Source organism: Orycteropus afer, unplaced genomic scaffold (genome assembly GCF_000298275.1).
Source record: "Orycteropus afer afer isolate SDZICR_OR568_19922 unplaced genomic scaffold, OryAfe1.0 scaffold00213, whole genome shotgun sequence".
Classification (NCBI taxonomy): domain Eukaryota; kingdom Metazoa; phylum Chordata; class Mammalia; order Tubulidentata; family Orycteropodidae; genus Orycteropus; species Orycteropus afer.
The window spans coordinates 2,362,513-2,388,733 of record NW_006921800.1 but is presented as its reverse complement, the minus strand read 5'-3'; the positions used below and the strand labels follow the sequence as shown (position 1 = coordinate 2,388,733).

The window sequence follows — 26,221 nt, the reverse complement described above, 5'->3', positions numbered from 1 at the left end:
GTCATGAGACAAAGTGTATGTGAACTGCTGTATGGAAAGTGAATTTGCTCTGTAAATCTTCACCCAAATCACAATTAAAAAAAAAAAAAAGAGAGAGAGAATAAAAAAAAAGGAAGTGGGTATTATAAACCAAATTTTTCAAGTAGCAAGAAGTTAGACTCATGCAGAACGGTGTGAGGCATGATTTTTCAGAAGATGGTCATCCTACCTTTCAAATATCCTACCAATTCCCACCAGACTTGATGAAGACGGCATATAAAGGCAATAGCTTGATAACAAAGGAGTGCTGTTTTTGTCTTGAAGTTGAATGTGTATCTCCAAACACATAGATTTATATCTAATGTCAGTTAAGCAAATGTTTGTCTTATTACACAGCGTACCTTCCTATGCATTAAAAAAAAAATTAAAGAAACACTTCCAGATACACTAAAACAGTTTTAACATAATATGCAGTAACAATAACAATAATGTTTTGATGCACGTCAAAAAGTAGTGCCCATTTGTTACTACGAACTTCGAATTTTTAATCGATTTTACTTAACTCAGACATTAGCAACCTGGGGACTGCCTATATATGCCTTTAAAAACAAAATTACCTCAAGCAAAGTGTAGCACCCAATAACCCAAGAACTAAACGGAAGGAATTCTCAGTAATTATTTGTTTAATGCCTCAATTAACATACATAATTCAGAGGAGGATTGTAACTCCCAGGAAACACCGACTTACTGAATACAATTTTGACTTTCTTTTCTGAGCTTGAGTAAATTTTCATCTTCACCTAGTTACTTCAAAAATCTTGTGAGGTAGGAAATATTACCCATAAATTAATGAAGAAAGAGTAAAATCTAAAAGTGGTGGAAGAAGCTGCCTAAAGTTACATAACTAAAAGGTACCGAATTAGCTGGTACCATCTCTTGTTCTTAATGTGCCCTTGACTCATAGTGACCCCTCCTTTGGTTTCCGAGGCTGTATCACTACGGAAATTGATTGCCCAACCTTCCCTCCGAGGAGTGGCTGGTGGGTTTGAACTGGCAGCCTTCGGTACCATCTCTAGGGCTCCAAAATTCAAGCTGTTTACGCTAGACTGTAAGCTGGGAACTCTGGTAGCATAGTGGCTAAGACACTTGCCTGCTAACCAGACGGCTGGCGGTTCAAACCCACCAGCCACTCCTCGGAAGGAAGGTTGGGCAATCCTACTTCCGTAGTGATACTGCCTCGGAAACCCAAGGAGGGGTCGCTATGAGTCGGGGCCGACTGGACGGCACATAACAACAACAACATACTAAAGCTTGTGCTTCCATTTGTCTTCCTAAGCCATTAAACCAAAAACCCAAAATCACTGCCATCGAGTTGATTCCCACTTATAGCGACCTTATAGGAACAGAATAGAACTGCCCCATAAGGTTTTCAAGATTGTAAATCTGTAGGTAAGCAGACTCTCATCTTTCTCCCACGGAGCGGCTGGTGGGTTCGAACCAACCACCTTTTGGTTAGCAGCCGAATGCTTTATTCACTGCGCTACCAGAACTTCTGGTTGGATAAGAGGGTTTGCTGAAGATTTAATAAATGTGCTCTCGTCTCTCTCTTTTTTGTTTCCTTCTATGTTGCCAAGCCTTTGCTTTCGTATTACTTCCTGCGCTGGGCTATAAATTCAACATAATGAGGCTGCTTGCATAATTCTAGGAGTCAGAGTATAGGCCCGAAGAACAAGAAATCTGCTTTACTTCCTACGTCTGAAAGTCTAGCGCCACCACTACAAATGACAAACACAGGCTCTGGTCCAGAGAAGATGCAGACCGCGCCCAGGTCCCAAGTCAAGGCCCAGGTTGAGGCCAAGCCAGGGGCGACCAGAGGGTTACCCTTTCCCGACACCCTCGTCACGGCAGGGGCCTAGAGAACGTTGATGCCACAGTAACAGGGCACACTATAGACTCCAAAGCCCGCCTTATGTCCGTTAAACGCACTTACTTGAGCGAATTCCAGGACACAAGACCGGCACCCGCAACCGGAAGGCCTCTTCTGTCCTCCAGCTCCAGGGGCTAACGGTGACGTCATCTGGGCAGCGCCGCAAATAGCGAAGGCCCAGCGCAAGGCCACCAGCTCAGCGCACGCGGGAAAGGCGGGAGGCGCAGCGACGCTTCTTTTAAGCGTCACGGGCGGGGCTGCAGCCTCTGGAACTGAAGTTTGAACATGTCGCGCCTGAAGAGAGCAGCTGAGCGGGATCCTCGGGAAGGTTTCAGAACTGAACAGAGAGACTGCACTACCTCAGTACCCCAGGGGCTGTTAAAGGCGGCGAGGAAGAGCGGCCAGTTAAACCTGTCTGGTAGGAACCTTAGTGAAGGTAAGTAAGAGCAGGCAGTACAACCCTATTCTTCCTCTCAGAAGCCCTTGCTGCAGTCATCCTCCCCTTGCTCTGGCTGCCTTTGTCTTAGGCTCCTAGCGATGTCCCCATGCTCTAATCCATGCACACATCACATCCATGCACACCCGTTCTGGCCCTGCTCCACGCCAGAGTCCCTGAGGAAGGGACCTTGATGGGATTATGGCCAAGATTTAAACGGGTGGCTTTCTTGATTCTCCCATCCTAAGCGATAAGCAGAATGTGTAACTAAATTACTTATCAGATGATGGGCAGATACTGTTTCGTTGGCTCGCATTTTTATTCTCTTAATTTTTAGAGGCCTTGATCTCCAAGGGAATTTACCAAAGCCACAATCTTATTTTGTCTGACCCTTTGTGAGCTGAGGGTGAATGGTACTTACTGTTTGTGGAGATTTTCAGTATATTACTGCACGAAGTCCTATTTAAAGGAATAGTGAGCGTATTTCCTAAAATGAGGGTCTGTAAGGTCGATATGAGTCAGAATGGACTTGACTGGTAGGAACCTTAGTGAAGGTAAGATTCCCTTAGTAAAGGCAACGGGTTAGGGTTTGGTTATAGATGGCATTCAAAGTATTTGAATTGGGAGCCATCCTGGAAAACCTGGGAAAGGCCTGCAAGCCTTTGCCATGAATACTGTGAACGAATGGCTAAATGCTCTTCTGATTATCAGTTGTGTAGGAAAAAGAAAGAGAATAGCATTCTTCCTGTAATGTTTTCTTCTATTTATGTTCAGGTTTTTAGACTATTTGTGATTAAAGCTTTCCATTTTCCTTCTAATGATGTTTTCTTATTGTGCTGTGTATAAGGTACACTATGCAAACAAATACTTAATGAATAAAAAGGATATATATGACATAAGATCGCACCTCTACCTTAAAGACATTTTTTTTTTTTTTTTCAATCAGTGGGAACATAAATATTTAGTTATAGATATGCACATGTACTTGGCTTTTCACAAAGCCTGGAACACTTTTTCTCTGATACCCTGCATAAAGCTCACTTTTTTGCCTCCTTCCGGACTCTGCTCAGGGAGCCTCTTCCTAACTACCCTCTCTGAAAATACCATTACTAACACTATGTTCTCTTACCTGTGACATTTTCAAATAGCATTTGTCACTGTCAGAATTTATGGTGTTTGTTTACTTATTGTCTTTTCTGTCCTCCAACTAGAATGTTATTTCTAGGAGATCAATTCTTTGTTTTGTTCATTGTCATATTCCTAGCACCCAGAGTAGTGCTTGGCACATAACAGTTGCCATCAAGTCAACTTCCATTCATGGCCACTCCACGTGTGTTGGAGTAGATATGTGCTCAGTAGGGTTTTCAATGGTTACTATTTCACAAGTAGATCAACAGACTTTTTTGCAAGGTACTCTAGATGGACTCAAACTTCCAACGTTTTTGTTAACAGTTGAGGTTGTTAACTTTGCACCATGTAGGGATGTTTGCAACTATGGTGGCTTAGTTCATAGTATTGTGGAAGGAATAAGTAGCAAATGAATATTCCCAAATGCTAAGTGGTGTATGTGTTGGAGTATACTCATTAATTATATCTAAGTGATTTAATCTATTAAAATTTTAGGAAGCAAATGAATTTTGACTCAACTCCATGGTGACAAGCATCAAGGCCCTTTAGGTTATTACTGTATGAACAGCCCAACATAATACCTAGCACATGCTAGCTACTCAATAAATAATAATAAATAAGTTAATGAGTAAATTTTATAGGAGGGAAAAGATATAAATGGGAGTGCCTCATGGTATTTGCAGCTTTTGTATTTGAACAACTTCCAGTGTCACTGGAAAAAGCTGGTTATTTTTAATAGCTACATAATATTCCACCTTATAACTACTATAATGTACTTAAACATTACAATATTGTCAACGTTTTTTAAGTTAACATTTTGAGTGTTAGTTCCATAACTTATTTAGAAAGGGAGCTCTGGTAGCATAGTGGCTGAGACACTTGCCTGCTAACCAGATGGCTGGCGGTTCAAACCCACCAGCCACTCCTCGGAAGGAAGGTTGGGCAATCCTACTTCCGTAGTGATACTGCCTTGGAAACCCAAGGAGGGGTCGCTATGAGTCGGGGCCGACTCGACGGCACATAACAACAACAACAACAAATGTCATAGTTCGGTTTGTGTGTCAACTTGGCTGGGCCTGGTTGAATGGCTGGGCAGCTGGATGATGAGACTGGTAATCAACTCCATGGTGGAATCTACTGTGAGCAGCTGAGTAGCTGCCTTAGGGAATGTGGTCTGCTTCCTGTATATAAGCAGAAGCTTTGGGGAATGGTCTCTAGCTTATGACACTCTTGAACCCTGCATATAGCCGTGTCGTAGTTCAGCAGCCTGCCATGCTCTGCCGACCTTGGGACTTTTGATGGACTAGAATTAATGGCTTGCCGTGGGGTTTGGTAACATCAGGATTGTGCCTTTTTACTTGTCAACCTTGGGCTTGGCAGCCTCAGCAGCTGGCAGCTGTCTGAGTGGGCAGCTTCAGCTTCAGTGTGTAGGAGCTGGAGGCAGAACTGAAGCCCAAGGCTGAGGGGCTTTCACCCAGTCCCTAGAGCCTGGCACTTTGAACTCAGACTTTATGCCTCCAAACTCTAAGAGAATAAACTCATGTTTTGTTAAGGCCATCCCATTTGTAGTATATTCCTGTCAGAGTGGCAGTAGGTAACCAAAACAGTATATCTGAACAGAAATAACTTAAATAATCAACTTAGTACTTTTTTTTAATATATATTTACATATTAAAAAAAAAAAAACTCACTGTTGTTGAGTCGAATCAGACTCATAACAACCTCTCCTTAGGTTTCTGAGTCAGTGTTACTACAGAAGTAGATTGCCCGATCTTCCTTCCCAGAAGTGGCTGGTGGATTTGAACCACCAGCCTTCTGGTTAGCAGTCAAATGCCTTAAGCACTATGTCATCAGAGCGCCAATATACATATATATTGAAGTTCAGTTTTACCTGATAGTTTCCATTGTATAGACTGGTAAACTATAGACTGGTATAATATACCATTATTGGAATGGTTCAACAGAAATCCTCAATAATTAGAATTATATTTATACCTTTTAGTAGTTATTTATATTTTTATACAAGGCAAAAGTGACATAAATCTTGATGGTATGAGCCCTAGCAGAAATTGAGATACCTCACAAAGATTAGTGAGGGATGAGCAGGAAGTCATTGTTTATGGAAAAGCAAATTGGTACATGTCCCAAAATAGTGTATCAGCAGTTCTCCCATCCGTTGATAGTTCCACCAACTTTATTAACAAAACTATATGAATAATGATAAAATGTTAACATTCATTTAGAGTGGTTGATAGGTACAGGTGTCTGTATTGTGTTCGGTATCAGCGTATTGTGTTCCTCACCTTCCTCTCCCTGAAATCACTGTAGTATTTGACAGCTTGTTATTAGGTTGCTATTTAAGTACAATCACTTCACTACACCAAATATAGATGTGCAGAAGTATTCTTCATATGTTCTTTTGGAGTAGAACTAAGCATATCAAATACTTTCTTCCATATTTATTTTTCAGTGTTTTGTATTATTTTGGTTTTCTTGTTTGGAGCCTTTATTTATTTATTTAATTTTACTAAACATCTTTTTTTTTTTTTTCCCCTCCCCAGCAGTCTTCCCCAGTCTCCCCTCCCATACCCTGGTAATCAACAAAGAAAGTTTCCTTCCATATGTAAACCTTTCCTTGATTTTTTACAATAGTGGACTAATACAATTTTGACCTTCTGTGATTGACTTATTTCACTCAGCATAATGTCTTCCAAGTTCATCCACATTATGAGGTTTTTTATGGATTCTACATTATTCTTTAGTATTGTATATACATATATACACAGTATGTAGCATAGTTTTGTTATTCATACATCTGTTGATGGGCACTTAGGTCTGTCTCTTTGCTATTGTGAATAGTGCTGCATATATGTATGGGTGTGTGCATATATCTATTCATGTCCTACCTCTTACTTCTTTAGGATATATTCCTAGTGATGAGATTGCTGGCTCAAATGGTATTTCTATTTCTAACTTGGGAATCACCATACCATTTTCCAGAGTGGTTGTATCATTTACGGTCCCACCAGGAGTATATGAGAGTCCCAATCTCTACACATGCTCACCAGCATTTGTTATATTCTGTCTTGTTAAACTTTGCTGGGGTGAGATGATACCTCCTTCTTGTTTTGGTTTTGCATCTCTCTAATGGCTAATGATCACAAACATTTCATTATATGTTTATTGGTCTTCATAAGTGACTGTTCATGTCTTCTGCCATTTTTTAATTGGATTGTTTGTCTTTCTAATGTTGAGATATTGGAGTTTTCTATAAATTTTAAAGATAAGTCCCTTGTTAGGTATGTCATCGCTGAATATTTTTTCTCAATATGTAAGTAGTCTTTTCAGTCTTTTGGAGAAATCTTCTCATGTGCATAACAATTCAATTTTTAGAAGGTCCCAGTCATCTAGTTATCTTCTGCTATTTGTGCATTTTTACTTATGTTTGATAGTCTAGTAATGCCCTTTATCAGTTTGCCCCTATTTTTTCTTTGATGAACTTTATACTTTTATGTTTTACATCCAAGTCTTTGATCCGTCTGGACTTAGTTTTTGTGTGTGGTGCAAAGCATGGATCTTGTTTCATTTTTCTGCAGATGGATATCCAGTTTTGCCAGTGCAGTTTGTTACACAGGCTATCTCTTCCCTATTTAATGGATTTCGGCCCAAAGATCAGCTGACCATAGGTCAATGGATTGATTTCTGGGTTCTCAGTTCTGTTCCGCTGGTCTGTGTGTTTGTCATTGTATCAATACCAGGCTGTTTTGACAACTTTGGCTGTGTAGTAGGTTAGTAGATCAGGGAGTGTAAGATCTCCTACTTTGTTCTTCTTTTTCAGTAGTGTTTGGCTTATCTTTCTTTTCCATATAAAATTAGCAATTAGTTTTTCATTGCCCTTAAAGAATGCTAATGGAATCTGGATTGGGATTGCATTGAATGTATTGTTCTGGAGGCTTCTGTTGGTGATGACATAAACCTGTACACTATTAGTTTTTTTTTTTTTTTTTTAATATTAGCATTGATTTTTAGTCAAATACATTGTATCTTCAATATGTACTGACGTTTTTGGTGTCAAGTTCACATGGTAATTCAATGTTTCTCATTCCCACTGAACCATCCATACCTATACACCAAAATTTTATCATGCTTTTGCTGTCAAAAGAGTTGAAAAGAGTGAAGTTTTTGATTTTGCTTTGCCTTAAAAATAAGCCTCCATCACAAAGAGAAATGGGTTGATTCACGTTCTATGTATTTATATTTGCTGGACCTTCAGTGCTAGGAGGGTAGAGAATTAGAGAATGCCTAATCAGAAAGAAGGGGTGATAAAGAGATATTCTATTTTATCCTAATATGCTTATAGATACTTACTTTTTTTTTTTGAATGAGTGTAAGTCACATGCATATTAGAAGCTTTGCTTTCCTTCTGTAAAACCATTCTAATCAGATTACACATCCTGAATTTTACTTCAGTGTTCTGAACCTGAAATTTTGACCACACTTTTCCATTTTAAACTCTGATGGTTTTGAGATGATAGACAATGTCAGCAGCCTATAACCAATGATAGCCATGATTCCGCCTTGGAAGCCCAAGGAGGGGTTGCTATGAGTCGGGTCTGACTTGAGGGCACATAACAACAATGACGACAACAACAACAACAGCCATGAGTCATACTTCTATGAAGTAGAACTCTAAAAGTAGTCCTACTTTTAATCAAGGAATCAAAGACCATTGAATATAGATTTCCAAAAACATATTTTGGAGCTTCAAGTTTTGTAGTGTTAGCATGTTAAGTTTATACAGTATTATTTGTCATATCATAGAAATCGGTGTAGTTGGCTGCCTAGAATAACGCCATCTTGTGTAGTGTAGTAAGAAATGAAATTATACAGTAGCTATCAGAGTCAGATAGTCTACCTAAATGACTTGAAGGCATGCCTTTGGTTTTGGTAGGGTTTGAATCCAGTTTCTGCTACTTAATAGCTCTCTATATAACCTTTGGCAAATTACATTCTCTGCTCCATTTTTCTCATCCATAAAATGGGCATAGTAGTACATACCACCTCGTAGAATTGTTATGAGATTAAAATGAATTTATACGTTAGATGATTGCCTGATATTTATGTGTTAGCTATTATTAACTATTTTTGTTATTACCAGCCCTCTCAGCCTTAGTGTATACTTCTGCTGTAAAAGATATATATTGTACTATAAATTATTTTCATGCCCTCTCCATGATTCTTTTACCTTCAGGGTAGAGTCCATGCTTTATTTGCTTTGTGCTATGTAGAGTATGTTCCTAATATAGTTGAATGAAGTTAGAAAGTGTGATATATTTAGATTTTTTAAAAAATAAACTTTCATTCTAATCTAGCTTTAATTCATTGCTGTTTGATTTATTGACAGTTTAAAAAAAAAGTTTCAGTAACATGAACTTTTTTTCAGTAGACAAGCAAGGATGTTTTAAATAACTATTATTAAAGTATATTATTTAATATCTTACTTCTTGTTTTCATTTTTTTTGGGGGGATGATGATGGTGTAAACAGTACCTGAGTGTGTCTGGAGAATAAATGTGGATATTCCTGAGGAAGCTAATCAGAATCTTTCATTCGGTGCTACTGAGCGATGGTGGGAGCAGATGGATTTGACCAAACTAATCATATCAAACAATAAACTTCACTCACTTACAGATGACCTCAGACTCCTGCCTGCATTGACTGTCCTTGATGTAAGTTGATGGATAATAAATATGGGTCATTAGTTTAAGAGACTCCAAAACTAAATTCAGACTTTAATAAGCAGAACACCTTTGACATTCAATTGGTAGAATTCAAGGACAAAAAAATACTGTTAGGCACAGCATAATGGTTTAAAGTACAGAGTTGGTGAGAACATCAATTTCTGACACTATTAAACTTGAAAATGGTATGATTCTGTGAGGATACAAGAAAAATTCCCCTCTTCCTTTTAATATACTTTTTTGTTTTATATGTTGGGATAAAGCATACCATCAGAGGGCTGTTGTTAGTTCCTAAACTCCTCATCTCTCTTTGAATTAAAAATTTCAGTTAAGGTCAATTTCTTTTTTACTACAGTATTTTAAACTGATGATTATCACTTCATGGTTTCTGAACAGCAATTTGGTCAATCTCAAACTCTTCCACGCACAGAACTAATTATTAGTAGTCCAACTTGTTGCCATTGAATTAGAATAATGGAATTGTCGAATTTAGTATAATGGAAAGTACATATAATGTTAATTTTATGACTAAAATTTTGACTTTTTCTCTTAAAATTTTTAGATACATGATAATCAGCTGACATCTCTTCCTTCTGCTATAAGAGAGCTGGAAAATCTTCAGAAACTTAATGTCAGGTACATTTTAAACTTATTTATTTCTACTATTGCTATTATAAACTTGTAAATCTAATGTTTTTTATATGTTTTTCCTAACATAAGAACGTATCTTCATATTATCTCAAAGTGGTTAAAGCAGAATAAGAATTTTAATTTTTAAATAAGATTATTTTTGATTGTTTATTTTTGGTTTTAGGATTTCCTACATATTTTCAGGTCTTGTGAATTTAGGACCAGTTGATTTTTTGAAAATAATTTTTCTTTCATTTTTATGAAATAATTTTTAATGGTTCTTATTACAGAAAACATCTTTGTTGATGTCTCAAATTTTAAGTTACCTCACTCTTCTAAAATATATCTAGATGATGTAATGATGGGAAATGTCATGGTTATTACAGTAGTAGTTTTTAAATTTTTCCATGGGTTCCTGGCATTCCATAGATTTGCTCTTGGTTCTGTCATGGACAGGTACATTGGAGGTGGCTAGCCGGGTAGTGCTAATCATTTTGCCCCCCAATACACACCTAGATTTTCAATAGATGATGACTTTGCCTTGTTTTGTATATGGGGAATTAAGAAAGATTTCATTTAGGAAAAAATGGTTTAAGTGCTTTAAACATAGTTTGTAAAACCTTGACTTATAAAATGGATATATTATAGTTCTAACAGTCAAATCTCAGTTTTCTGGAGGAAAATTAACTAGATTGAGGGAAAATAGTCCCTCAAATAACAGTCCTCTTTTGGTGAAAAACATCAAATTACCATAAATCAGCAAAAATATCTGAACAGTGCTAACTGTTCAGAACTATCAGAATGTCTTTGCCTTACAAGTCAAAAGTATAGTTGTGGCATGCAAAGACAAGACAAGATAAGATTGAGGGGAAGGAGAGAGAGAACATGGAGTGGGTGTGGCTTTAGCTTTAGAGTCTAACACAGGAGTATGAGTGTTAGTGTGGAGGAATTAGGTGAGAAAAGGAGATGCAAGAATTATAAAGCTAGGATTATATCTCTATACAACTAGATCCCTATCAAAGATTTCAGCTAAGTAGTTCTTATTTTAGAAGATATCCTTTGCCTTTTTTTCTGTTCTAATTACACCCACTTTTCATCCAAGATGGGTGTCAGAAGACACTCTGAAATTTGCTCTTTAGTGGAGTGTAGCTAAAGCAAATGGAGGAAATGATGAAGTAAAAGAGCTGAACAGAAGATTTCAAAGGGTGTCTCGAAGACAAAGTAAAATATGTACAAAGACCTGGGGTTAGGAAATCAAAGGGGAACAACGCACTCAGCATTTCTCAAGCTGAAAGAACTGAAGAAAAAATCAAGCCTCCAGTTGGAAAATTGAAAACTTCTGTGGGAAAAATACTGCGTGATGCAGGAAGCATCAGAAGAAGATGAAAGGAATATAGAGTCACGATACCAAAAAGAATTGGTCAATGTTCAACCATTTCAGGAGGTAGCATATGATCAAGAACTGATGGTACTGAAGGGAGAAGTCCAAACTGCACTGAAGGAATTGGTGAAAAAGAAGGCTCAAGGAATTGACCGAATAACTACTGTTTTGACAAACAAATGCAGTGATGGAAGTGCTCATTTATTTATACCAAGAAATTTGGAAGATAACTGCCTGGCCAAGAGACTAGAAGAGATCCATATTTGTGCACATTCCAAAGAAAGGTGATCCAATGGAATGTGAAAATTATCTAACAGTATCACATGCAGGTAAAATTTTGCTGAAGATAATTCAAAAATGGTTGCAGCATTATATTGACAGGAACTGCCGGAAATTCAAGCTGGATTCAGAAGAGGTTGTGGCATGAGGGACATCATTGCTGATGTCAGATAGATCTTGACTGAAAGCAAAGAATACAAGAAAGATATTTACTTGTGTTTTATTTACTATGCAAAGGTCGATGTAGATCTTAACAAATTATAAAGTGTTGAACAAGAACAAGAAATCTAGAACATTTGGTTGTGTCCATGAAGAACCTATGCATAGACCAAGAGGCAATAATTCAAACAGAACAAGGGGATACTGAGTGTTCTAAAATCAGGAAAAGTGTGTATCAAGGTTGTATCCTTTCCCCATGCTTACTCAGTCTGTATGCTGAGCAAATAATCTGAGAAGCTGGACTATATGAAGAAGAATGCAGCATCAGGATTGGAAGAAGGCTCACTAACAACCTGTGATATGCAGATGACATAGCCTTGCTTATTGAAGGTGAAGATGACTTGAAGCACTTATTGATGAAGATGGGAGATAAGAGCCTTCAGTATGAATTACACTTCAACATAAAGAAAACGAAAATCCTCACAACTGGTCCAATAAGCAACATTATGATAAATGGAGAAAAGATAGAAACCATCAAAAATTTCATTTTACTTGGCTCCATAATCAACATCTGTGGAAGCAATAGTCAAGAAATCATAGGACATATTGTATTGGGCAAATCTGCAAAAGACCTCTCTAAAGTGTTAAAGAGCAAAGATGTCACTTTGAAGACTAAGATGTGCCTGACCCAAGCCATGGTGTATTTTTAATAGCCTCGTATGTATGTGAAAGCTGGACAATGAATAAGGAAGACTGAAGAATTGATGCCTTGGAACTATGGTGTTGACTAAGGATATTGAAAATACCATGGACTGGCATTGCAACAAACAAATCTGTCTTAAAAGAAGCGCTGCTGGAATCCTCCTCAGAAGCAAGAGTGGCCAGATTCCATCCCTCGTACTTGGGTCATATTATCAGAACAGTCTAGTCCCTGGAGAAGGATGTCATGCTTGGTAAAGTGGAACGTGAGAGAAAAAATGAGCTGGATTGACACAGTGGCTGCAGCATAGCAAGGAACGTGAGGGTGGTGCAGAACTGGCAGTGTTTCTTTCTGTTGTACATAGGGTCACTGTGAGTCAAAACCGACTTGATAGCACCTAACAACAACGTTTATTTGATTTTTCTAAAATTTTACCCAGTTTATATTTTTCCCCTAACGAGTAAAATGCATATTAACAATCTGCATCAGAAAAAAGAAGTTTGTTTTTCAAGTATGCAAAACTTTGTATTAAAAAGTAAATTAAAAATCCTTAGAATAGCAAATGCCTTCTTAGATGTAAAAAACTACTTCATTTTTATGTTTATTTATATTGAGGTTTACTGAAAGTACATTCTTCTGTAGTGACTCTGTATAGAAACATCCTGAACTGCAACACCCATTCCTCAGTTATTGACATGATTATGTTCTATAGGTTAGGTCATTATGTGAAAATTGACATTATACAAAAATGAAGGATAATCATATCAGATCACACAATGGAGAATGACTACATCATTACATAACTGCCAGAATTTCCATCATTACATAACTGTCAAATTACATCATTACATAACTAGCAAACCACTGAGAATCATGGGCCAGCCACATTGATAAATAACCTTAACTATCACAGCCAGCATTACTCTTGTCTCTCACATTACATTCACTTCAGCATTCATTACTACCAAATGTGCATCATTAATGTGCAAAATAGTTAGATACTAGATTTTTTATTAATGCAAAATGTGGATAGCAAGAGAGTCACTAAGTGAGGAGTATGTGTAGTTTTGTTTAATGTAATTTAGAGTTATTGTACCCAATACCCCATGTTATTCCTATTTGTGAGATGACTGTATATGGTATAAAAATAGAGTGTAATTAATAGGTGAATAGTTAACTTTGGAAAAACCTGGGAACAATTTCTAGATTATTAAGAAGTGTATCATCCTTAGTGAATTGGGAATTCTCATGAATTGGTATGCTGAATATATTCACAGAAAGGCTGACCTGAAAAGTTAAGACCAAGTATAAAGAATAGAGGTTTAACGTATTGTATCCAACTTCATAAGCCATGTCCTCATACAGAAAAAGCTATTTTGGCCTTCAGTGCTAAGTTTAGAACCTACTTTCCACATAAGTTGTGATTCATTTTAATGTGTATGTGTATATCTTTTTCTCAAAATTCTAAAACTCAGAAATGATTAAGAGTTCTGTCTTTTCACATTACACACAAAAAATCAAGAATTGATTATAATGAGCAGTTACAAATTATTTGTTTGGTTTAAGACTTACTGTTCTCTCTTTCCTTGTCTTCCTTTCTTTTTTCCTTGAAATTGCTGTCATTTTAGTGAGTATTTGCTTTTGGAAGTGAAGTTTGATATGTTTATAAAAATTCCTAATCATATTTGTAAATGAACCCATGTACCTGGTTAACAAAAATGCCCCTATAACTTTGATAAATATTTATTGTATTGCCACCAAATTATTCAGCATTATTTTATCAACCAATAGCCATAATAAACTGAGAATACTCCCAGAAGAAATTACAAATCTCAGAAACCTGAAGGGCCTGTATCTCCAGCATAATGAACTAACTTGCATACCAGATGGATTTGAGCAACTCGTCAATTTAGAAGATTTAGTAAGTTGTGATTTTCTAATTTTTACATAATCTGGGGCTGGTGGGATTTTTTAATAAGGCTGAGGAATCGAATCATGGGTAGCTGAGTTTATGACTAGATTATCAGAAACTTCATTTGTATTAGATTGCTACGTTAGCAATTTTAAGTTTGTATTTATGAAATCAATTTTAAATTTTAGTTCAGGACTAGAGTTGGGGAGAAGGGCAGTGAAGATGACTGTGTTATTCAGAGGCTTTCATAGCACAGTGGTGTAGATGATGCTGTGTAGTTGTCTTTAGCAACTAGCATAACTAGTTGTATAGTTTCTTTAGCAGTATAGCTGCTTTAGCAACTAGCAGTCCCCTTTTCTATACCAATTTTCACTTATTCCCCTATGACATCTCTTGCCTTCCAGAACTCTGACTCTTCAGACAATCCCTCCACAGCCTGCATTTCTACTATTTCCCAAAATAGCCACATTTCTTGGCAAAATAATACTTCATGTTTCACTTAAATAGAGAGAAACTGTAAAGCAAAAAAATACATTGATCATACTGTTTAGAATAAGAGGAGCCGTGGTGGCACAGTGCTTAAGCACTGAACTGCTAATCAACAGGTGAGAGGTTTGACTCTACCAGCTGTTCCATGGGAGAAAGAAACAGTCTGCTTCTATAATAAAGATTTACACCCTTGGAAACCCTATGGGGCAGTTCTGCTCTGTCCTATAGGGTCACTGTAAGTTGAAATCAACTCAACGGCAAGAGATACTAATAGTAAAAACAGTAGACACTTTACTTTGTGCTTTATGTTATCATAAACAGTATTTTTATCCCCTAATACGTATAAGAAACTAAACCTTATAAAAGAAAGATAAGATTTATGAAAGCATGCGACTAAAAGATACAAAGTCAGGATTTGAACATAAGTCATTATGAGTCCAAAAAGTTATCTTTTTTTATTTTCTTCTTCTCACTTTACCATAACAAGAGTATGATTCCATATACGGTGTCCTTACCTAAAAGACATTACCTATATTATATCCATGAAGAAAAACAACACAAACCTATTGCCATTGACTCAATCCACTCATAGTGACCCTGTGGGACAAAGTAGAACTTACTGCTCCATATGGTTTCCAGGGCTATAAATCTGTGCTGAAGCAGACTGTCGTATCTTTCTCCCATGGAGCAGCTGATGGGGTTGAACTGGTGACCTTTTGATTAGCAGCCAGGCACTTAACCACTGTACTACCAGGGCTCCTTAATATTATGTCAGAGATTCTAACACCTAATCTTAAGATTAAAGTCTACAGTCTTTAGTATAGATTACACCTCAACATAAAGAAAACAGAAATCCTTACAACTGGACCAATAAGTGGCATCACGATAAATGGAGAAAAGATTGAAGTTGTCAAAGATTTCATTTTATTTGGATCCACTATCAACACCCCTGGAAATCAAGCAGTCAAGAAATCAGACATCTTATTACACTGGGCAAGTCTCCTGCAAAAGACCTCTTTTAAGTTTTGAAGAGCAGAGATGTCACTTTGAAAACTCAAGTGTGCCTGACCCAAGCCGTGGTATTTTCAGTCACCTCTATCCATGTGAAAGCTGGACAGTGAACAAGAAAGACCAAAGAAGAGTTGATGCCTTTGAATTATAGTGTTGGCGAAGAATACTGAAAATACCATCGACTGCCAAAAGAAGGAACAAATCTGTTCTAAAAGAACTGCAGCCAGAATGCTCCTGGAACCGTTTGGTCATGTTGTGAGAAGGGACTGTTCTCTGGAGAAGGATATCTTGCTTGGTAAAGTGGAGAGTCTGTGAAAAAGGGGAAGACCCTAGACAAGATGGTTTGACACAGTTACTGCAACTGTGGGCTCAAGTTTAGCAAGAATTGTGAGGATGGTGCATGACCAGGCAGTGTTTCATCCTGCTACACATAGGTTGCTATGAGTTGGAGCCAACTTGACTGCACCTAACAACAACAATCTTCACTTTACATGGCTATTTCATTTTATGTTCTTGTTCGTTTTTGTCTTACATATTTTGGAAAATCAGTGTCATTTTAGTATTAAATTTTATTTTTATTAAAGAAAAAACTATTCCATTTGCATTTTTTCTTTTTTTTTTTTATAAATACATGTCTTGGTTCTCTAGTGCTGCTGTAATAGAAATACCACAAGTGGATAGCTTAACAAACAGGAATTTATTCTCTTACAGTTTAGGAGGCTAGAAGTCCAAGTTCAGAATGTCAGCTCTAGAGAATGGGTGAAGTCCCCTTGGGCTTTAGCTCAACCTCTTATTCCAGGCTGGAGGCTTCTTGCAACTCAAGCAGCTATTGGCTGCTAAGGCTGCTGAACCCAAGGTTGGCAAGTAGAATGACACAATCTCAAGATTAACAGGCAACATGGCAGGCCACTAAGATGAAGACTCTGCCAAATGCAGCATCCCGATGTGCTGAAAAGCTAGAGACCTTTCCTAAAGCTCTTCCATATGTACTTGAAGCAGGCCACATCATCCCTAAGGTAATGCTCCTTCAATTGATTGGGTGCTCACAGCAGGTTCCACCATGGAAGTGATTACAATCTTATCATGGGCAATACCTACATCCAGCTGCCCAGCCACTCAAACCAATGGCCCAGCCAAGGTGACACACAACCTTAACTACTGCAACATCTTCCTTGATACTTCCCTCCTCTGTAGTGTTTGAAATTACAATATATATTCTTCTCAACTACTTCGGTATCTCTGTTTTTTAATCTGATCAGATTGTGGCTAAGGTTTGGAAAATAAAAGGTATAGGTAGGTAACATCAATGGTAGAAGGGGGAGCCATCAGATTTTCTTATAAAAATTAGTGGCAAAAAATAACAGTTGATATAAAGAGTCCATTTAAAGTTGAAAGCTGAAATCAAACTTTGTAATAAACTGAAGCAGTTCCCAATTTCCTCTTTATGGGTTCCCAGATAGTAATTTAACTAATGGAAGGATATTTTAGTTGAGAATTGTGTTCTTAAGGACTCATTATCAAATCATTAACATGAGCAATAGTATTTTAAAACAGATTAAAAATATAAATATAATAATTTAAATTGGTAATATTTCTTAAAGTTACATAAAAATTTAACACAATGAAACTAAATAATTATTGAAAGAATGACTTTGTATAACTAATGATTAATTTATAAATAACATACTACATTTTAAATTTAAATAATTAAAATTTAATTTTGTAAGTAATTTTTGGGCTTTTAAAATATAGAGGGAATTATTAAAAGGATATATTTTTTTTAAATGTCTTAAGGATTTCTAAATTAATAGTTTCTCTTTTTCAATAACTTTATTTTAAACTTTTTCTTTTTAAATAATTTTTGATCTGTAGAAAAGCTGTAAAGATAATACAGAGTTCCCATATAAATACTTCACCCAGTTTCCCATAATGTTAACATTTTATGTTGGGTACAACATTTGTAAACACTAAGAAATTAACACTGGTACAATACTATTAACTAGGGATTTTGTTGAGATTTCCCCAGTTTTTCAAGTAATGTCCTTTTTTTGTTCCAGGATCCAATTTGGGATACCACATTGCATTTGGGGTCAGTAACTTGATATTGTTGTTGTTGTTAAGTGCTGTCCAGTTCGCTCCAACTCATAGTGACCCTATGTACAACAGAATGAAACAATACCCAGTCATGTGCCATCCTCACAATCCTTGCCATGCTTGAACCCATCATTGTAGCCACTGTGTCAATCCATCTTGTTTAGGGTCTTTTCTTTGCTGACCTTCTGCTTTACCAAGCATGATATATTTCTCTAGGGATTGGTCCCTTCTGACAACATGACTGTTTTGGTTACTAGTGCTGCTCTAACAGAAAATACCACAAATGGGATGGCCTTAACAAACAGGAGTTTATTCTTACAATTTTTCGAGCCTAGAAGTCCAGGCTCTAGGTGCTGTGTGAAAGCCACTCACCCTTGGGCTTCAGCTCTGCCTCCTGCTCCTGTACCACTGAAGCTAGAGGCATTCTTCAGTCAGGAGCTACTGGCTGCTGAGGCTAACAAGCCCAAGGTCGACAAATAAAATGGCACAATCCCAATGTTACCAAACAACATGGCAGGCCATTGATTCAAGTCCATTGAAAGTCCCAAGGTTGGCAGAGCATGGCAGGCTGTTGAACAATGACTTGGTTCATGCAGGGTTCAAGCATGCCACAAGCTAGAGACCATTCCCACAGCTGCTGCTTACATATGGGAAGCAGACTACATCCCTAAAGCAGCTACTCAGCTGTTTGTGGTAGATCCCACCATGGAGTTGATTGCCAGTCTCATCATGGGGAATAACTACCACCAGCTTCCCAGCCACTCAACCAGGCCCAGCCAAGTTAACACACAACCTCAAGTACCACAATGATCAAAGTAAGTGAGACAAAGTCTGGCCATTCTTGCTTCTGGGGAGGATTCTGGTTGCACTTCCTCCAGGACAGATTTGTTTGTTTTTCTAGCAGATCACCGTGTTTTCAGTATTCTTTACCACGCCACAGTTAAAAGGCATCAACTCCATCAACTCTTCTTCAGTCTTCCTTATTCATTAGCCAGCTTTCACATGCATATGAGGCAAGTGAAAATACCATGGCTTGAGTCAGACATACCTTATTCTTCAAAGTGACATCTTTGTTCCTTTTCATGTTAAAGAGGTCTTTTGCAGCACATTTGCCCAGTGCCATAGGTCCTATCATTTCTTGACTGTTGCTTCCATGGGTGTCGATTGTAGATCCAAATAAAATGAAATTGTTGTCAGCTTCAGTCTTTTCTCCATTTATCATAATGTTGCTTATTGGTCCAGTTGTGAGAATTTTTGTCTTTTTTTATGTTGAGGTGTAATCCACACTGACTCTTCGGTCTTTGGTCTTCATCAGTAAGTGCTCCAATGCATCTTCAATTTCAGCAAGTAAGATTGTGTCATCTGCATATCGTAGGTTATTAATGGTTCTTCCTCTACTCCTGATGCCACTATCTTCATATAGTTCAGCTTCTCAGATAATTTGCTCATCATACAGATTGAATAAATGTGGTGGGAGGATGCAACCCTGATATACACCCTTCCTGATTTTAAACGATGCAGTATCCCTTTGTTCTGTTGGAATTACAGCTTCTTAGTCTATATTCAGGTTCCTTATGAGCACAGTCAAGTGTTGTCCAATTCCCATTCTTTGCAGTGTTGTCAATAATTTGTTATGATCCACATAGTTCAGTGCCTTTGCGTAGTCAATAAAACCAGGTAGACATCTTCCTGGTATTCTTTGCTTTCAGCTTAGATTCATCTGACATCAGCAATGGTATAGCTCTCCTTCCATGTCTTTTTCTGAATCCAGCTTGCGTTTCTGGAAGTTCCCTGTCAATATACTGCTGCAATCATTTTTTAATTATCTTCAGCAAGAGTTCACTTGCATGTGATATTAATGATGTTGTGTTGTTATGTGCCGTTGAGTCATCTCTGACCCATAACGACCTATGTACAACAGAACAAAACACTGCCTGATCCTGTGCCAGCCTCATGATCCCTACTATACCTGAGTCCATCACTACAGGCACCATGTCAATCATCTTGTCAAAGAACTTCCTCTCTTTCATTGACACTTCACCTTACTAAGCATGACATCCTTCTCCAGAGAATGGTCCCTTCTGACAACATGACCTAAGTAGGTGAAATGAAGTCTGGCCACTCTCGCCTCTGAAGACACTCCAGCTGCACTTCTTCCAGGACAGATCTGTTAGTTCTTGTAGCAATCCACAGTAGTTTCAGCATTGTTGGCCAGCACCACAACTCAAAATCATCAACTCTTCTTTGGTCTTCGTTATTCATTGCCCAGCTCTCACATGATAGTGTTCTATAATTTTTACATTCTATTGGGTCACATTTTTTTCAAAATGGGCACAAATATCAGTGTGTTTTAATCGTTTGGCCAGGTAGTTTTCTCCCAAATTGCTTAGCATAAATGAGTAAGCACTTCCTACACTGCATCCGTTTGTTTGAAGCATCTCAGTAGGTAGTCTGTCAATTCCTGGAACCTTGTTTTCTGCCAATTCCTTCAATGCAGCTTGGACTTCTTCCTTCAGTACCATTGGTTCTTGACCATGTGCTACCTCTTGAAATAGTTGAACATAGACCAATTCTTTTTGATGTAGTTACTCTTTGTATCCCTTATATCTTCTTTTGATGCTTCCTGCATTGTTCAATATTTTGCCTGTAGAATCTTTTTGATATTACAGAACATTTATTAGCCATGTTTTGAATGATGGAGTATTAGAATAAGTACTCTATTATTGAGTATGATAGTGATAGTCTATCTTCTTTGGAAATTAATTGATCCAGCATTTTTAACTTTTTCTGTCTTCTCAATTTCTCCTAAACTATAGAATGCAGTTGTTTAATGTTTGACTAAATGAAAGTCTTCAGGAAACCATCTAGTAAGTCATTTCTTCTTGGTATCACTGGCCCTACCTTACACTTTCTCAACTAATGGAGTACTTTACTTAATTTGGATATTGTAAGAAAAATTACCCATTTTCAACTGAGTGAATAGCCAACATAAAGCTAATTTCCAAAATGTGAAGATAACACATATCCTAACTTTCCCACTTCTTCATTCTGCAACTAGCTACCCACATGGCCCTTTCTCTGACCCTACCCTTCCAGAGTTAGGTCTCTACTAGTTAGAAGTCTGTCCTTCCAGCCTCTGCCAAATGGACAAATGCCAGCCTCTCTGCTGGCTCTCATTGCCCCAAGTGGTTTTAATAATTTGCTAGAATGACTCACAGAACTCATGGAAATTATTACCTGTATTTCCATTTACCCATTTATTATAACCGGAAAGGATATAAGCACAGAGATACATCAGGCAAGGTCTGGGAGATGTTCTGGAATGAGCCTTCCATTGTCCCAAAAGATATGCCACACCCGCTGCTATGCATGGATGTTCTCACTAACCCTGGAAGTCCCAAAGAGAATTCCAAAATCCAGAATTCCCTAGTAATTGGTATCTCAGTGAATATGCATGAGTTAGGCCTTGATGTAGTTATGATCAATGCAATCAGTGAATATGCATGACTACATAATATCTCTTCCCTTCCTGAAGGTAGTTTGACAGGTGTACAGTCTGTGTCCCTACTTGCCTGACTGTTTTAATAAGACAAAGAGCACCTTACTGCTTAGGCTGTTTTCAGAAAGTAGTTCTTTATCCTAATATTAACAGTCTTCAAAAGGGAGTTTCAAAAAAAGTTCTCTCATAATTATTTAAAGAAAAAAACAGAAGCATAAAAATTTAAAGAAATAATGAGTGTGAAGATAAATTAAGCAAGCTTGAATGAGCAAAAAATAGACTAGTCTTTTGGTTTTAGTCAAAGCAGACTTGCTGAAGTTAGCAGAAGAACGAATTGGGAATATTTTTTCCTTAAAAGTTGAAATGACGTTTTTTTCAAGCTTTGTTTTTCTTTGTTATAAGAATTTTTCTTCCTTGCAAAGATGATTTTAAATTTCATATTACAGTTTACCCATAATATGCCTAATCCATTGTAGGTACTTAGAATTTATTGGTTGAATGAATGGATTTATGAATGAATGATTGGAAATGCTCACACTATGCCAAGAAATTTGGAAGATAACTATCTGGTCAACTGGAAGATATTGATATTTATGCCCATTCCAAAGAAAGGTGATCCAACAGAATGTACAAATTATCAAACAATATCATTAATATCATATACAAGTAAAATTTGGTGAAGATAACTCAAAAACACTGCAGCAGTACATTGACAGGGAACTGCTAGAAATTCAAGATGAATTCAGAAGAGGATGTGGAACAAGGGTTATCATTGCTGATGTTAGATAGATCTTGGTTGAAATCAAAGAATACCTAGAAAGCTGTTTCCTGTGTTTTATAGACTATTCAAAGGCATTCAACTATATAAATGACATTGTGAAGAACAAGAATTCCAGAACACTTAATTGTGCTCACGAGGAACCTGTATATAGACCAAGAGGCTGTTGTTCAGACAGAACAAGGCAATACTGCAGGTTTTACAATCAGGAAAGGTGTGTATCTGGGTTGTAGTCTTTCACCATACTTATTCAGTCTGTATGCTGAGCAAATAATCTGAGAAGCTGAACTATATGAAGAAGAGTGTGGCATCAGGGTTGTAGGAAGACTCATTAATAACCTGCAATATGCAGATGATACAACCTTCCTTCCTGAAAGTGAAGATAACTGGAAGCACTTACTGATGAAGATCAAAGAGTACAGCCTTCAGTATGGATTACACCTCAACATAAAGGAAATAAAAATTCTCAATACTGGACCAGTAAGCAACATCATGAAAAACGAAGGAAAGATCAAAGTTGTCAAGGATATCATGTCACTTGGATCCACAGTCAGCACCCAAAGACACAACAGTCAAGATATCAAAAGATGTGTTGCCTTGGGCATACCTGTTGCAAAAGATATCTTTAATGTGTTAAAAAACAAAGATGTCACTTTTGAGGATTGAAGTGTGCCTGACTTAAGCCACAATATTTTCAATCACCTTATGCCTGTAAAAGCTGGACAATGAATAAGGAAGGCCACTGAAAAATTGTTGCCTTTAAAATAAGGTTTTGGCAAAAAATATATTAAAAATACCATAGGCTGCAAAAAGAACAAACTAATCTTTCTTAGAAGTATAACAGGCATGTTCCTAAGAAGCAGGAATGATGAGACTTCATCTCATGTACTTTAGACATATCAGGAGGGACCAGCCCTTGGAGAAGTATATCATGGTTGTTAAAGTAGAAGGTCAGCAAAAAAAGAGGAAGACACTCAATGAGATGAATTGGCATAGTGGCTGCAACAATATTGGGACTCATAGCGTTTATAAGGATGACGCCTGTGGTGTAGTGAGTTGCATGTTTTGGCTTTTCTAGTCGTAGTCTTTGTAACTCCCACCGGATTACTGGGTGGGACTATGCAAATATGTGTCAACTTCGCTGGGCAGCTGGTGGTAGCTATTCCCTATAATGAGACTAGCAGTTAACTCTGTGGTAGAATTTGCTGTGAGCAACTGAGTAACTGCTTATTAAAATCAACCACTTGGGGCAGCATGAAGTAATCTTCTGGGAAAGTTCACTCTCTCTCAAATATGTAGAACTCTGGTGTTAGGATTGGTTGGTTTTGCCACTCTGCCAGGCTCAAAATGAGCCCTTCTAGAGGCAGAAGGAATCTGACTACTGGCTGAGAGAGACACGTTGCTGAGAGAGACATGCTGCTGAGAGAGATGCCTAGGTGAGAAATGGCAGTAGTGGAACCAAGAAGCATGAGACAGAGCAGCAGTCTTACCTGGCTCATAGGGGGCAGAGGCCAGGCCAAGAGAGCAAGGGCGAGAGAGGTGTATCTAAGCAGAGGGGAGACTGCTCTGATCAAAGAACTGTATCCTGAGTGTGTTCCTGAACTTGAATTGTAACCTGTTGCTTCCCTAATAAACCCCGTAATCTATGATATGAGTTCTCTGTGGCCTTTGCAGCAAATTATCAAACCCAGCAGAGATGGGGTGAGTGCCACAAGAGGGACAGTTGGTGTCAAGGTTGGTAAGAGGGCTAGAGGGTGGCAGCATGTCTGGCCTCATAAGAACGGGTCTTGGGCTACTGATGGTGATTCTGTCTTCCTCTTGTGGAGTTAGAGGTCAGAAGATGCCACCTCCTGCCCCTTCAGCAGTGCATGGCCGGACAGTGTTTGTTTCTGTCGTACATAGGGTCTCTGTGTGTCAGAACCAACTCAACAGCACCTAATAACAATACACTGAAATCACGATGCATGATAAAGCATGACTTTGAATTAACAGAAGGAGTTCTGGTGGTTTAGTGCCTAAGGCATTTGACTGCTTACCAGAAGGTTGGCAATTCAAACCCACCAGCCACCACAGAAGGAAGACTGGGCAATCTACTTCCATAAATATTTACCACCTCAGAAACCCAAAGGGGATCACTGTGGGTCAGAATCAACTAGATAGCTGTGAGTTTGTTTTTTTTTTTGGTTTAAGTATTAAAAGAGGAGCTCTGGTTGTTCTGTGCTCAAGGTATTTAGCCACTAAACCAAAGGTTGGCAGTTTGAATCCACCAGCCACTGCATGGGACAAAGATGCAATATTGTGTTTCTATCAAGATTTATATTGGAAACCCTATGGGGTCACTATGAGTTGGAATTGACTCGATGGCAGTGGGTTTGAGTTTTTTGGATTTAGTATTAACAGAAATCTTTATCTAAAATTTTTCTGAAGTTAGAATTCATTCTAATCCCTCACTGTTGGATACACATAGGCCCACAGGTGGTATAAATAATACTGAGATTAGTGAGCTATGAAATTGTCAATGAATGAGAGTTAAAGTGCTCATCACCTCTGAGGGAGTAGTTCTGAGATTTAAAATGCCCTTTAAATATATAGATGGATGGGTGGTTGGAGAGAGAGATAGCTACCATCCAGTTGCCTCTGATTGATGGCAGTATTAAGTACAACAAGACAAAACTACTTAATCCTGCATCATCCTCATGATTGCTTGCATGTTCAAGTCCACTGTTGAGGTTATTGTGCCAGTCCTTATCACCAAGGGTCTCCATTGCCCTCTACTTCACTAATGATGTCCTCCTCTTACTTATTGATCCATTGTGATGATATACCAAAAGCAAAGGAGTCAAACAATGTTTTGTTTTGATCCATAAGGTTTGTATTGACTAGTTATCAGAAGTAGATCACCAGGCCTTTCTTTCTAATCAGTCTGGAATCACCACTGAAACTTGTCCCCCATGGGTAATCCTGCTGGTATTTAAAATTCACAATACTGGTGACGGGACCTCCAGCATCACAGGAAAATGCAAGCTACCACAGTACAATAAACTGACACACGGGTGTTAGAAAATGCCCTTTAGGGACCATTTATTTATTTTATCTGTTCATTCATTCATCTGTCTCTCTTTTTAAAGGATCTTTCCAGCAATCGTCTTACAACTGTTCCTGCTAGATTTTCTTCTCTGTCCAGTCTGGTGCGGCTCAATCTTTCCAGTAACCAATTGAAGAGTTTGCCGGCAGAAATATGTAGAATGAAAAGTAAATCTTCTTTATTTTTAAAAATACGTAAATTTGCAGTTGGTAGTTCTTACTTTTAAAAACATATTTTTTAATACAGTTACAGAAAAGTAAACTGATTTTCATGGTGGTAAGTGCAAACAATAGCAACTATCAGTTTTTTTCAGGCTATTATTATCTAACAGCGACCTAAAAAATTATCATCAAAATGACACTGACATTGAAAAGGAAAAGAAAATGAAAATAAGATAATGAATGATAAAATATTATATACCTGAGAAATAGATTAAAATTTTGAGCCAGCCTTCCTTCCTTCCTTCTTTCCTTCCACTCTTCCATTCCCATGAACCAAGAGATTTTTTCCTTCTCATAGACAGTAATTTAGGTATGTTCCTATCTTCTACTGATTATATTTTAGTAATAGCCTCCTTGTGATCCACTGTAATAATCTGAAAAGATAATTTTTTTTTTTTTGCCTGAGAGCCCAGATTGTCCATGCTTGTTTTTTAAAGTCATAGTTTAGTGGTTCTATTAAAGTTTACCATTGAGCTATCATATTTGAAATTTTGTGGAACTTAGGAGATAAAAAATTAAGGTACATTTCAGTACTTTTTAAATAAATACACTTTATCACCTTAGATTTCTTAGAATCCAAATACAGTGATTTTTTTGTATAAAGGCAAATTATTGGGGAGGCGGGGCAAGATGGTGGACTAGGCAGAAGGATTGCACAGACCCTCTTCAACAAAGAAAAGGGAAACCAATAAATACAGACACAGAAGATAATCTTGGACCCCTGAGCCTTGAAGGAAAGGATGCAGATTTGGACTAAACCCCAACTAGCAGAA

The 26,221-nt window shown here is 37.7% G+C and overlaps 1 protein-coding gene across 1 annotated transcript in view; it reads left to right on the top strand.

Annotated features, from left to right (window-relative positions):
- The first annotated feature begins 2,191 nt into the window (after positions 1-2,191).
- Positions 2,192-26,221, top strand: part of LRRC40 (leucine rich repeat containing 40) — an 89,323-nt gene continuing 65,293 nt past the window's right edge. The window contains exons 1-5 of the mRNA XM_007948316.1: positions 2,192-2,342; positions 9,017-9,198; positions 9,773-9,846; positions 14,151-14,280; positions 25,271-25,394. Coding sequence (XP_007946507.1) covers positions 2,192-2,342; positions 9,017-9,198; positions 9,773-9,846; positions 14,151-14,280; positions 25,271-25,394 — 661 coding nt within the window. The remainder of the gene's footprint in view (positions 2,343-9,016; positions 9,199-9,772; positions 9,847-14,150; positions 14,281-25,270; positions 25,395-26,221) is intronic.